The sequence below is a fragment of the Rhea pennata genome, chromosome Z, assembly GCF_028389875.1.
Source record: "Rhea pennata isolate bPtePen1 chromosome Z, bPtePen1.pri, whole genome shotgun sequence".
NCBI classification, from domain to species: Eukaryota; Metazoa; Chordata; class Aves; order Rheiformes; family Rheidae; genus Rhea; species Rhea pennata.
This window is the reverse complement of record NC_084702.1, coordinates 73,166,625-73,181,081: the sequence shown is the minus strand read 5'-3', so window position 1 is coordinate 73,181,081 and position 14,457 is coordinate 73,166,625. Positions and strand designations below refer to the sequence as shown.

The 14,457-nt window shown below is 43.3% G+C and overlaps 1 protein-coding gene across 1 annotated transcript in view; it reads left to right on the top strand.

Annotated features, from left to right (window-relative positions):
• CELF4 (CUGBP Elav-like family member 4) overlaps nt 1-14,457 on the top strand; it is a 709,411-nt gene that overhangs the window by 595,303 nt on the left and 99,651 nt on the right. The window contains exons 4-5 of the mRNA XM_062599561.1: nt 8,563-8,691; nt 13,886-13,965. Coding sequence (XP_062455545.1) covers nt 8,563-8,691; nt 13,886-13,965 — 209 coding nt within the window. The remainder of the gene's footprint in view (nt 1-8,562; nt 8,692-13,885; nt 13,966-14,457) is intronic.

Genomic DNA, 14,457 nt, shown 5'->3' with positions numbered 1-14,457 from the left:
AGATAAACCCTGCCTTGACTTACCCCTACTATGGGCTCCAATGCATGAGCCTGCAGCTGGGGCAGCCTCACTGGGTAACACCACTTAGATCTGATAGAAGCCATCAGAGGATTCAGCCAATGACCTGACCACCAGTTTGTCAGCAGCTTTGTTATTTCTAGAATTCCCTAAATTCCTGGCTAAGGGCAAAGACTAAAGAACCTCAGCAGTGCCTAATTTTGGTTCCTAATTTGGTGAAAACACCATTCTATTTATTTAACAGATGGGGAAACTGAGGCTGCTTTTTGCCCTGGGTGATTTATGTAGACCGTATCTCCACAAAAGCTTTTGACTTTGCCAGAGATGTATTGTAGGTATTTTTTGACAGTAACTACATGGTCATCTCTCCCTTTGTTACAGAGAATAATGAATCACACTAAGGGAGAAGAGATTGTGCCTTCCATAATATCCATAGCATGGCTTGAGATGAGACCTAGGAGTTTTGAATGCCAGTCTGAAATGTACAGAAAGGAGCTTTGGCTAAGCTTTTGTGTATCCTCATGTGTCCCATCTCTTCCATAAATGAATGGAGAGTGATTTCCCTCCCAAAACAAGATCTAAGGCCTATCAACTGAAACTAGTTTATGGCATGTTCAAAATAAATAAAAGGAAGCTGTTCCTAACACAACATATGATTAAGCTGCAGAACATCTTGCTGCAGGATATTGTGGATGTTTGTCATTTGCATGGGTTCAAAAGCTAGCTGAATGATTATATCAAAGAAAAATAGCAAGTTATCACATATAAAAATACCGCTTCAGACTCTAGAAGTCCCTAAACCACAGAGCACTGGAGCCTGAGAGAATATTTTAGGGAATTAACAAAACTGCTTACCTTGTTTTTATATTCATTCCTAGATGCACACCACTGGCCATTATCAGAGGCAGCATACTGAGCTAGACAGACCTTCTGTCTCTTGCACAGCTGTTCATTTATTCTAGATGTAGGATCCATGTCCAAGTCAAGGCCCAGAGTGCTGCCAAACAATTAAATAAGAGAAATCACTCAAACTAAGTTTTTCAGATGCAACAGTAGAGAGCAACACACCTGTGGGATGAAGCTTCCTTCTCTGTGCAGGAGAATTATGCTCCCACACCTGGGCTTACATTCATTTACGTTTGTCCCCATCACACAGCTGTTCAGATTAGCTGCTATTCTCTCTAGCCCGGGTGTCTCAAAGCCTCCGTCTCCAGCAGTCGGAGACCAGCAGCTGTGCAATCATATCTGCTAGCGTATGGGATATAAAGAATCTGTTAAGTAAAACCAAGCTAGAGAGGAAGGAGGGGGAAGAGATCAGCACAAAGAAATCACTCCTGCTAAGATGTGATTAGGGATGCCCCACAACACCCAGCTGCAAGGAACAGGTGAACTCAGCAAACATTTTAAAGACTGCAGCAGTATTAGCCCCTTGTAGGTGTTGTTTGATACACGAAGGGGGAGAAAAAAAAGGGGGGAAGTAGAAGCCCATGCAGGTGAAAGGAAGATTTGGTTGCTATTGTTTGAAGTTAAGTAGTGGCAGGTTTTTGTTGTTTCTGGAGTAGGTTGGGATTTTGGTTGTTGTTGTTGTTAGTTTTTTCCCCCCGTCCTAATTTTTGAAACACCTCCATTTTACAAGGTTCATGTATTTTCCAGCAAGGTACCATGGAGAAGATAATTAGCTAATTTACAATTAGCTACAACAGAATTTGTAATCGCTTCCCCTGTGGAAAGGGCTGTAATCATCATCACAGAGCTGTAGGACTGCTGTGAAAATGGCAATAGGAGTGTGTAGCCCAGGCCCCAGGAAATTCCCTGCTTTTAGCTTATTGATCCATCTGATTAACATAGGTTGAGGGGAGCAGGGTTTTCTGGGGACTCCAGCTCAAGAAGAGTTTGAGCCAGCAATTTTCAGTTCAGAGCTGGACCTCAATCCAAACTTTGGTGACATTTATGGGTGTCTGTGGTTCACTCCTTCACTCTGCAGCTCCTTGTTTCTTCCTTAAGCTGATGCCTTGTCCAGCTCTTCACGGTAACACAGCTTCAGGGGTGCTCTGGCTAGAACAGTTTACCCAGAAATAACCTGGGTTTCTCCCTCCTTTTCCCTTTCATGGCTTTGGCACATTCCTGACCCTACTACATGATAGTCTGGTCCATCTCACACTGACAGACACCCTGTAGCACCAGCTCCTCTGTCCTCTTCATAGATAGACGGCTGGGGAGAGCAGCAGGAAAAAACACAAGGAAAATCCATCCTGCCTCTTGCGTCCTCTCTGATAGCTGTGATGCGCAAGCTGGGGCATCATCATTTTCTTCTTAGCCATGGCTTATCTATGGGCTGCTTGGTTGCTCTTTCATGGTGCTGAGGAGATAAGCTTGAGGGCCCTGCTAGTACGTAGATCCCACCTCTACAACTGGTCCCTCACTGTGTGTGAAAGCAGTGTTTGAGGAGGAGGGAATAGCAGTAGGGATAAATAATTATTAACTATGTAAATGAATAATGGCATTAATTAGTGTCTGGTATCCCTCCTGAAATGAAGCCATGCAGCAACCTGGGTCAGATGCTTAGAAAGCCAAGAAGCATTGAGAACTGCTCCAGTGAATATTATGTGCTTGTAGGAGACACGTTCTCTCACAGAAATATGCAAACAAAATTTTTGTTCTTGCACATAGAAGCAAACTGTCTGCATGTGATGCCCTGGCGATGAACTCAGGATAAAATCCTAGAAAAGCTCATGAGTTTTGGAATAAGAGGTTTGATGGCTAGAAAGGACTGTGATGATCTTCTGGTTCACTCTCTTGATTAGCCCAGGCCACAAAGGTGGTAGATGTATCCCTCTTTATTTCCAAGGCCCTGGATGTGCCATTCTAGATGCTAAGGCTGAGCTCTGCTTTTCTGATACAAGGATTCAACCTCTTTGTCTTGCATGAGGAATACAAGAACACAAGTATATTTATATACTCTTATCTAAATGTACCCCCGTGCATACACATACATTAGTGAGAGCTATCTGGATAAACACAAACCTGTGTCATGTCTCTCTGTGAGTGACCCTAATTTTCCTGCAGTCCCTCCACAATTGCTGTGATTCTTGTTCTTGTCCTTTTGCTCTGCAGAGGGTCAGACATCCTGCATCTCATTGTCCCTTCTGTCTCTTTAATTAGTGCCCATCCTCCCTCCTCTCCCCCTCGTTCGCTTGTCCCCCCTTCTCCGCACTTGGTTTGCAACACTCTATTATTTCACCTTTCACGCGTGCCATCTCCTTCGCTGGGCCTGTCTGACACCTCTGCCTTACGCTTATCATAGAAACATAACATTTAAATACAAATAGAACAGGGAATAATTTAACCCCTATTTGCACTGGGGAAGGTGCCGAGGTTTCATATAAACACAGCCAGGGAGATTTATAGACGCTATATATTTATCTGACAACTTACGTTTCTTCACAACTGTGCCTTGCAGCCAGGTTTTCGTGACTTGAGCAAGCTGCTGTGGCCTTGAGCAAGAGGGGGGCCTAGTTTCATAGGAAATACTGGAAATGTCACCAAGGAACGTCTCAAATTTGGGGGACTCTCATTTGCCATTGCTGAGGCCTTTTTCTCTCTGTCTTCCTGGAAGGGATGAGGAGTGCTGGATGCTGTTGTCACTGCGGGTGTGCTGTGGAAAAAGAGATTAAATTTATTTTTTATTTTATGAGATTACCTCAGGACACTGATGGTGAGGGCCTCATGGCACATCAACAAAAGCCTCTGGGGCTCTTCTGGGCACAGCAGTACAAAAAAATAATTATCTCCTGCCCCAAAAGGTTCATGGGCTGAGCAGGCAGGATGAATGCAAGTAGTGAGGAGGGACTGATGAGGGAAAATGAAAATGTGGGGAGAAGAGGCCTAGGTGGACACCTTGCTCAGCCACCCCGCTGTGGGGTAGCATCCCTGCTCAGACTGCTGCTAAGGTAAGGGCTGTCTCTTCAGCCAGACTAGTGAGGTTTCTTCACTGAGTTTTGCCACGAGATAAAAACAGAAACTATCGCGTTTGTATTTGTAATAGACAGAAACTTTGACAGGCCCAGACAAAAGCAAAGAGGAGGTGCTCAGGAAATGTATATCACTACCTCATGCACAGCTTTGAGGAAGCTGTGTAGAACAGGGTTTCATCACACCAGACCTTAGGCAGGTCGCCTAAGGTGTTGTCTCAGTTTCCCTTGTAGGGATGAGATAGAGGCTTCTCCTAAGGGCAGTCCTGCTTCTGTTGTGCAAGATGCACCAGATGATAGTATTGAGGGATACCAGTCTTTCTCCATTGACCGCAGAGGTACCAAGATTGACTCAGGCTAGAGCACATAGTCATGACCACAGCTCATACTGGGGCTATTCCAGATCATGGGCTTGTGCTTGGTCTCTTTTTGTGCTTCTGTTCCACACTTTGACAGTGATATTTCTGGTCTCTTTCTGAATTGTGTGTTCCTGTTCCCCGGCTGCCTTGGTCTTAGCTGAAGGATTCTTACAGTCTCCAGGTTCTGAAATGGGTATGAAATTCTCAACCATGGCCATGGAGGACACAAGCGACAAAGTCTTCTCAGTGAAATTCAGCATCTGAAGATGTTAGTCCTGTGATGTGATGGTTTGGGGTAGTCCCTTGCTGAAGGAAGAGGATGTGTCAGACTCAGCAGGGTGGCACAGGTTGATGCGGCCCTAGATCCTACGGATAGGCAGAGCACGGGGATGGCAGGACCTGGCGAGAGCCCCAGGCTTGTGTGCAACCTAAATTTTTGATTTCTATAGCATGTAGCAGCCAAGTCCATCAGGCCTAAACAGTAGCATAACAATGTGCTGAACGTGACTCTCATTAGTTCTGCCTGAATATCAGGAGGAATTTCTTCACTGTGAGGGTGACAGAGCACTGGATCAGGTTGCCCAGAGAGGTTGTGGAGTTTCCTTCCCTGGAGCTATTCAAAGCCTGCCTGGATGCAACCCTGTCTTAATATGTTCTAGGTAACCCTGCTTGAGCAGAGGGGTTGGACTAGATGATGATCTCCAGAGGTCCCTTGCAACCTTACTGATTCTATGATTCTGTGATTCTATGATAGAGGATGCTGGACGAGCTTGGTGGAGAGTGTGGTGTGCATGCACAGGCAGACGTGTTCCACAGAGACCAGCACATCTGCTCTTCATTTCATTCTGGCAGTTTCAGCATCGTGTTCAGACATATTTGACAAAGTCGTGGTAGTTGCCATGGTGCGTCGTGTGTCAGCCTTTTGTTTGGGATCTGTCAAAGTGAATTGGGGAGGCACTTGGAGTGTGAAAGGCTCCATATAAACCCATTAAGGGAAAAACTCATTAGCCAAGATCAGGAACTTGCTGAATAGTCCTAGCTGCTGGCCAACCTCCCTGTCTTTTCCCACCTGAGGCATGCAAGGTGTGTTGTTAAAACACACTGCTGAGCTCCCTGTTAGGGCAGGGGTGTGAAAAGTAAAACCAATGTTTTGTTAAAAGAACCTCTCAGAGTAAAAAAAGCTTGTTAAACTGACTCATTTTTTTATCAGCTGAGTGTGTGACTGTGTAGATTTCAGAGACTGCGAACATGACAAATGATTCCCCTGACAGTCCAAGGCACAATCTTCCAGGAGGGAGAGAGGGCACCTGATTTGGAGACAGCACTGGAGGTGATCTCCAGCAGGGGCTGGGAATGGGTCCCCTTCCAGCTATCTCTACTGGAGTGGCAGGACCAGTATCACCTTAGGAAGGTGTTCCTTGCCCTCTGCAGAGGCTGTTCCTGGTGGTTGGATGGCCACCTTGTGGGCAGCTCACAAAGCTGCCGCTAGCCCCAGCTGCGGCCAGTGTTTTCTGCCAGCCAGCTCCAGGGATAGGTGTCACCCCTTCCAGTGTCCTGGGGAGATGCAGAAAGAGAAGGAGAGGGAGGATAAAATAAAATAAAATAACATAAAATAAAATAAAATATTAAGCGGTTCTTAACATATCCAGTTTAAGCTTTGCATAAACTAAACCAGACAAGGCAGTTTCAGGCCAGTTCCACACAAGAGAGTTTTGCTGACAGAGGAGGGATGTGATTTTTTTTTTTTTTTTTTTTTAGTGATACATTTATATTAGCAAAAGGCCTGGTGAAAATACAGTTACACTGCTGTAGGAGTGTTTTCGCTGATACAGCTCATTTTAGACAGAGGAAACTGTAAGAAGTACAATAGAGCAGACACTGGAAGTATTTACTGGATATAAACTTTCCAGGCAAAGCCTTTTGGGGTTTGTGTTCCCAGCTTGTTTCCACCTCTCTGCCCCCATCCTAAAATGTCTCCCATTTTCCAGGGCAGTTCTCATTCTCCAGAGTGATTTTCCTCAGGTACCTGCAAAACTAGTTAGCCTTTGGACTCAACTCTTTCTCGAAGACTTTGTCTAGCCCTAGTCTAAAAGAGAAGAGAAATGCAAGAGGCTCCTCAGACCCGTAGTGACTGCTCCCTGCAGGGAGCATTTTGTTAGTCCTTTCTTTGACCTTATAGGATCAAAATTGCTCAAATCCTTTACAAAAAACAGTCAACAAAAATACAGGCAAGAACATTCTGGGGGGGGGGAGGGGGAATCCTGTGGGGATTATACAGGTTCCCCGGATGCAATTCTTGGGGTTCAGAGTCACTTCACTGAGCTTAATTGCCCATGTCATTTTTATTTCCCGAACGTATCCATCCAGAAAATGAGGCTTTGAGGTGCCCAAAGCTGCTTCTCTTGAGGTGGGAACAACCTATGCAGGGTTAGCAAGGGCTTCATGCATCATTGAAGCCTGACCTCTGTGTTGCCAGCAAAGACCTCAGAGAGACCCTTTATTAACTAATCAGTTCCTCATAATTTAGGCAGATTTCTTGCTTTCAGCTTGTCTATTGGAAGACAATCCCATGGTTTCTCTCATGGTGCTTAAAAGTCTTCTTTGGGTACTTGTTTTCTTTCTCCCCTATTAGAAACGTGTATGTAGCCTCAACCCATTTTTTTCCTATCATTTCAGCAGCCTAACTGAAGGGAACATAACTCTGTTTTCTAGGGGCAATACACTTCTAGTTCATATGCGTAATTCCCCTGCAGGATTGAAAGCTCCTAATATCCTCACTTGTTACCCACTACCTGAAAAATTATCCTCATCCAAGGCTATAAAGCAACACGCCAATTTGCAGATGCATCTTGGAGACGGGAATTTTGATCAAACACTGGTTGAAGCAGAACAGATTGCCTACACCAACAATTTCTCAGCGAACAAAACTGACATAAATCACCCAATTAGTCAACCAGAAAAGGGTTGTTGCAAACCAATGTTTTGTTCAGATTTAGGTTCATGTGCATTAAAAAATAAATAAATAAAAAAAATCAAAGTATTTCTTTATTTATTTATTTACATGTATTTATTCAAATTGGTTACATCTGCTCTGTAAACTGCTCTGAAAAAAACTCTTGGTTCACACATTTACATAGTGTTTAATGAATGATAAATAAGACATTTATGAGTCATGTGCAAATGGCCTGTTTACATACACGATGTAAACTATGTACTTTTTTTTTTCCTTATTTAATGGTGTATGGTACTAGTCATGATGCTTTTAACATAAACCTGATCTAGAAGCAACACTCAGGGCCCTCAGATCTTTATACCAACTCAGTGGTCATCAATTTACTCTGTTTTCACCAACATTTTTTAAAGGTGTTTCTTTCCTTGAGCTTCTGGACTGGAGATCTCCATACTTGGTTTAAGTCCAAGTATAAACAGCCTTCTTTATTCAAAATACAATTATCTTCCTGCAGACCACATTCTGCTTTCACATGAAATAGCAACTACTTGAGCTATCTCAGAGACTAGTGTTCATATAAGTTAACTTTCTGGTTTAAAAAACAATATATGTTTCAAAAACTTCCGGCTTATGTCAAATGAACATTAAATACATATATAAAAAAATGCATCCAAATTTGTAGGTACGTCTCTGTGAGTGGGTATGAATGACAGCTCCCCATTTAAAGGCTGTGACTTCTGTTAAATTTAATTCATTCCTGATTTAAAATAGCTTATGTTAAACATTTTTTCTGCAATTTTATACAGTAATGAAAAGGCTCCTAACAAATAGGAATAAAGTCCAATTGAAAAATAACATATGCCATCTTTATCTACATTGCTTCTGGATGGCAGTCTAAGCAATGCTGTTGTTTCTGCTCAATTTTCACAGTCAGCTTGCAGGAGCTGAAAGAGCTGATTTGGAAGACTCCAGATTTTCAGAAGCTGTTAAAATTTTTTAGTTGTCTATGAATTTTTGGAGCCTCCTCTCCTCTCCTCTCCTTTTTTTTTTTTTTTTTTTTTTTTTTAATTCTCAAATTATTTTCAAGTACTCACTGAAAATCAGATACTATTAAGGTATTTCAAGCCAGGCACCTGAAATGACTAGCAGCGTTTCAAACATGTCATCTCAATAAAATCACTGTTTCTTTTTTATGTGATATTGAGCCATCTTGGCTTTCGCATCCCTCCTGAAATATGGTAAGCATCTCTTTATTTTGTTCTAGAAGACAGAAAACTCTTTGTGGGTATGCTCAATAAGCAGCAGTCAGAAGATGACGTGCGCAGGCTATTCGAGGCATTTGGCAACATCGAGGAGTGCACAATCCTTCGGGGACCCGATGGCAACAGCAAAGGTAAGATGATGGCTTGTGACACATTGTGGCTTTAGCTTCAAGCTAGACCCAGACTTGGCATATATATTATTTCCCATTCACTAGGTGGCTTTCAGGACAACATCTCTTACATTAGGAAGGGTCAAATTTGCCAAGAGAGGCCATTTTTTTGCTGGTCACTCTCTACTTACGCAGGAGAACAGAGAGCTAACTGCAGTTAAAAACAGATACCCCTGATGAGTTGTCTCTGCATGCAAACTAACCCCCGTTGCAGCTAGCTTGCAGGGCACATCCTCCCTTTGAACACGTTTCAGGGCCTTCACATCCTCACAAGAATTGCTTTCCTCACCTGCCCTAGGAAAGTTGGGAGTTTTTTTCCCCAGGAAATAGGCTCATCCTTCCTTTAAGCAAAGTCACATCCTGACTCACCAATTCCTACCCCGACTCAGTTGGCACCTCATTAAGATGTTATTACTTGTCTCATGGTAATATCCAAGAGCCCCAACTTGCATAGGGAGAGACATCCCTTAGGGAAGAGGCTGTGCTCCGAAATAGCCTGAGTCTAGGTAGATGAGGCAGGTAAAGACAAAGGGAAAAACAGCAGCAAGAAAATGCCTCCCTGAGGCCATATGGCAGGTTAGCAGGAGAGCCAGATACAGACCTCTGCTGTCTCAGCTTACTTCTTACCCACTAGCCCCAGGTCTTCCCCTTCTTTAACTGGCCTTTGCATAGATATATACCGATCCGTTGTCACTATTGCAAGGGTACAGAAGCTGATTTAAATGTTATGCTCATTGGGCATTTATTGTTTGAAATGTGCGAATGTTTAACTTTCAATCGTGGATGCCTTATCTCCTCCTGCCATTTTTTCTGACATACCTTGTTACCTGGATAGCACATGGGATCCTTTTCTACAGCCTAGGTTTCTGAACGAGGTTGTTCTGTTGAATATCAGGGCCATTTTTTTTCCAGTCACTTTCTAGACAAAGTAACTTCAATTTGAATAGGAAGCCCTCTTCTCTTGACAGTATAATGCGTCCATTAAATATTGATCTGCGTATAATATATCATAAACTGTGCTGGAATATGCAGCACCAGGGAAGAGACCAGTCCTGCTGATACAGTTCATATCTCACTGGGTATTTTGACATGTGACAAGATCAACCAGCAGATTTTTGCAACAGGAAGGAGGAGAAACCAAGCCACAGTGATACGCTGGAGAAAGATACTGCTATTCCATAAAATCACTGCTGGCAGAAAGAGACTTCACACTGGCAATAAAGGGCAGCAGGAACCAGTTTGATGCAAGTCAGCAAAGCCCGATCTTCTTGATACAAATGCCTGAAAACAAACTGTGGGCACCCTCCTACTGTTTTTTAGCTGTGTTAGTTCTATGACACCAAAAAAGGTGGCTGCCCCACTGGAAGGTATAGGCTGGGTTGACCTAGAGGAACTTCAGCCATCACAATGATAGGCAATTAAATGCTCTATTCACTGAACAACTCAGTAAATTGGGGGAAATAAAAGAAAAAAAAAAGCCATATGTCCATCTGCCTCCACCTGGAATTGTACAGAATAAAATCTAATGACAAAGGAGTCAAACTGAGTAATAATAAAGGCAATAATGTCCGAGATCTGTAAGAAACTGGTACCAAAGGAGATCCAGCCTGCAGAGTTGTATTCATTCTTGCTCTCTCTCTCTCTCTCTCTCATTTTTTTCTTCAACAATTTCATTATAAGTCTGAATCTGAGTGGCAGCTCCATATTGCTAACCAGCTTAATTATTAGTGCTAGCGGGCTGCAGTCCTGGGCTTGCATTTCACTGAGCTGTTCAGGATCAATACTGAGCCTTGACAGAGTTAATATTACCAGCTTCCATTTGCTCGTGCTATTTACTGAGAATGTGAAGCTCCTAATTTACACACACACACACACACACACACACTCACAGAGCAGTCAATCCAAAAGAAAAGTTAAAAGTAGTGCCCTTGTCTTAAGAGATAGTCAGACAAGCAAGCCACAACACCTACAAAATTATTCCCAGTCTGTAATGTTTTCCATCTGCTAGAAACCAACATGACACATATCACTTGTGAGCTACTTATTTTGGGTAAGATCCAGAAGGCTTAAGTTTCACCTATATTGAGATTTAGGCAGATTGTCTAAGTGTCAGATAGCAATAAGATTGCAAAGGCTTCAGTTCTACCCAATCTACTACCTGGAACTCCACCAGGTGCTATGGTGGTTCTCCAAGTCCTCCACCTATCTTGATGCAGGCACTGCTCCAAGGAGGTAGCTGCCAGTTTCACACCTAGACTTCACCATAGTTATAACCAGAAAGGGGGCTGGACCTTACCTGAAGCCATGGGTGATGTTCTGAGCCATGAAGCATACCCTTCACATGGCTACAGAAATACCTTCTGCACAGGGAACTCCAGGGCAGGCACAGAGTGGTTGGAGCATGCAATCAGGTAGAAGGAGAGCTGAATTTGGGGCATTTCTCTGCCTGAAGCGAAGTGTAGAGGCCATCTCTCCTGGGAGACAGAGGAGAGGAAGGAGCCTTCCTGCACCCACTTCTCATAAAGCTCAGCCTCTGCAGCCAGGAGCACCAGAGTGTCAGGTGAGAGACCTGAACTAAGACTGGATCCAGCTTAGTGATACAGGAGGACCCAAGGAGTCTGTGTTGCTGCTCTCTGGACAGCCTGTTTTTATTTATTCAATTCAGCAATTTTCTGCCTCAGTAACTCAGAAAGTAAAGTTATCCCACAGTGCCAGAAGTCCCACAAGAGACTTCTAACTCCAGAGAGGAGTCTAACGCTCTCAGCAACGATAACCTTAGGCCCCAACTCTGCAATCACCTCCGTTCTGCAGGAGACCTGACAAGACAGTTAGAGCAGCCTTTCTAGCTCTATAGTCCAGAAAGAAGGATAGAAAAAACACTTGAGTACATGTAACTCCCTGTTCAGCACAAGTTATGTATCTCTCTGTGTGTCAAAATCCCTTTAAACTCTAGATCTGCTCCTATTAAATGGACAGAACTGTTTTAAGGAGAGTGATACGTCCCATGTCCTCAGCTCACGATCTTGGACTGCATTCTGATGACAGTGGGCAGAAAGAAGGTTATATACACATTTGTTGTTGTATACAAAAGTCATCCCACTGAACGCACAAATAAAAGGACTGAAGGGTTAGAGCCTCTGCTATTCTCCGGCTTCCATACACTGCTGAAAGCTGAATTTTCGTTTGTCCTCTTACCACAAAATCTACCAGAGGCAGCAGAAGGGAGCAATGGACAAACCCTATTAGCATCTTTGACATTAAACTGGATAAGTATCTCCTGTTCCCTTCATTACAGCCTTTACACAGCTCCACTGATCCAGCAGGTTCCACAGTACAGGGATGAATTTCACCTGAAGCAACTGAAGACTTCAATATGACAGCAAAACTGCAGCCAAAAATCCTGCTCTAAATGCAACGGGTGACTGGAGCTAGAAAGCTTTTGTGTACTTGCTAATCAGTATCTTCTTTTTAGAGGCAGAAAGTACAAAAGAATCTCTGCAAATAATTAAACACCCTAATTCTGGATTATCTCTGATTAATGAAGAGGAAGGCGCAGTATCTCAGGAGTCCTGGAAAGCTGGGCTGCGATTATGTCATAATTGATCCCTATTGTTTCCAGCTGAAGTTTATCTATCTCATTTTCTTGTGATTGTCTCCTCTCAGCTCCTTATAAATTAGACCCAACTATTAGCAGCAATCATTATGCTTTTCCTGAAATACAGTCTGAGCAGAGTGGGGAGGGGCAATGCAAAGCAAAGAGCTCCTAATTGTAAGTTAATTTCATATATATATATATATTATTTTAGAAGGGGCTGCTATTGCTTTCTTCAGTTGCTGCTTTCCTCTGTCTGCTGTCCTGGTTTGGGTGACCTTTAATGCTTGTTCTTCACATTTGCAATTGAGATATTCTGATGTTGTCATTTTTGCCCTGAACCGTAATGATCTTTGGGGATGTACTGGCCCCTTCTAAAGAGGTAGCAAAGGAAATAAAGGAGAGCTGGCCAATTGCAGGGACTGAGATCCCCTGTCCAGTGGTCTGCATCCCTTTAGGGAAATGGTTTGGACTCTACAAACTTCTAAAAGCTCAAAAGTCTTTAGTAGTAATAGAAGGAAATAGAAGCTAAAACTTCTCAGATCTTTCTAGTCTGTTCCAAAAACCACCTTAGCACATGGAAATTACTCTGACTCTCTCTGAGTCAGTTTGCTTATAGCTAAGAGTGTTACCAATACTTTGTTCTACTCTAGTGGTGCATATAACCCTTCAAAGTGTTGATCGTTTCTCTGTACTTTAGCACATATTCATAAATGCACCTTCCTGCCCTAAACCATTATGTAAGAGTCCAGAAAATGTGAGATTTGTCATGTGACAAGGCAGACCAGAGAAGTGCTGCCTGCATTCCTCTAACATCCAGAAGAAGCCACCCATGCAGGCACTGGCTTTGCAGCTCATACTGTAACATTAGCTGTGGAAGAGTAAGGTTCAGACTTTAGTGGTGGCCGAGATGGCAGTTGTCGCATGCAGGTCACTCCCATCCCTACTTCTTCATTGGAAACTATTTCATGCTTTGTCAGACTAAAGCCATTTCAGGACAAGACAAGCTCTGAGCAGTCTGTAACAGAGCTTTACCAGATGGTGGTAAGCTACAGGTACCTTGTGTGTTGGAGTAGGCTAAATCCCTTCTGTAAAGCTGGCCTATGGTTGCTTGTAATAAATATATGCTGCTTTCTGATAGCAGTTTAACACAATTCTTTGCTTTTTCTCATAACAAAAGAGGGAGAGACATTCAGTAAAATATCCAGGAAGCAAGTCTAATAGAAATAAAAATGAATTCATTTTCCCACAATAAAATATAAAATTGTGCAACTCTGGCATGGGAAGCTGTATAGATAAATGTAAGCAAGAGGCACCCGCTAAGTTCATTCAGGGTGGGTCCATCATTCCCCTTCGCATGCAGTGTGGGACTTCTGAGTGCCACTTTGCCTCAAGAGGTCCTTGTGCTGCTGATGGCTAGATGTTGGGAAGGGATGACTGGGAACACATTTGCTTGTTATACTTTCTCCACTAGCTTCATTACTGACCAGTTCTCTGAGCAGCATACTCTGCTAGATGGGCTTTTCTTGGTATCCATACAACATTTCTTATGCTCTCTTTCAGGGTGTGCATTTGTGAAATACTCTTCACATGCAGAGGCCCAAGCAGCCATCAATGCCTTGCATGGCAGCCAGACAATGCCGGTGAGTAGCTCTATTATATGGGGAAAAGTAGCCAGCGAATTGGTCCAGGCTTTGCTGCCCTGTGGCCTTTCTGAGGAGAAAGAATGATTTATTTCTTGTCTGCAGCTCATCTTCTAGGAAAGATGAATAACAGCTCAGGCATGCAGGGCCTTGGGTGCATTTGGGTAGTCAGTGGAAAGGCCAGGATGACATTGTCATTTCGCACTCTCACAATGTCAGGGGGTGCTGTGTCCTGTCGCCAGCCATTTTGATGACCTGAAAAAAGGACATATGATTTGCAGGTGCCAGAAACATTGGGTCAAGCTCACCATGACTGTAACTTTTTAAGTTTCAGTGGGTTGAATCAAGCAGAAACTTGAATCTAATGGCTTGTTTGTTTTCTCCCCCCAAAGGGTCACTACCTCTGGGTGAACAATAAAGGACTTTTTGTCAGTATTCAGCAGAGAGAAGTGTACATGCATAATGGCATTAGAATTTACAGAGAAATCACAC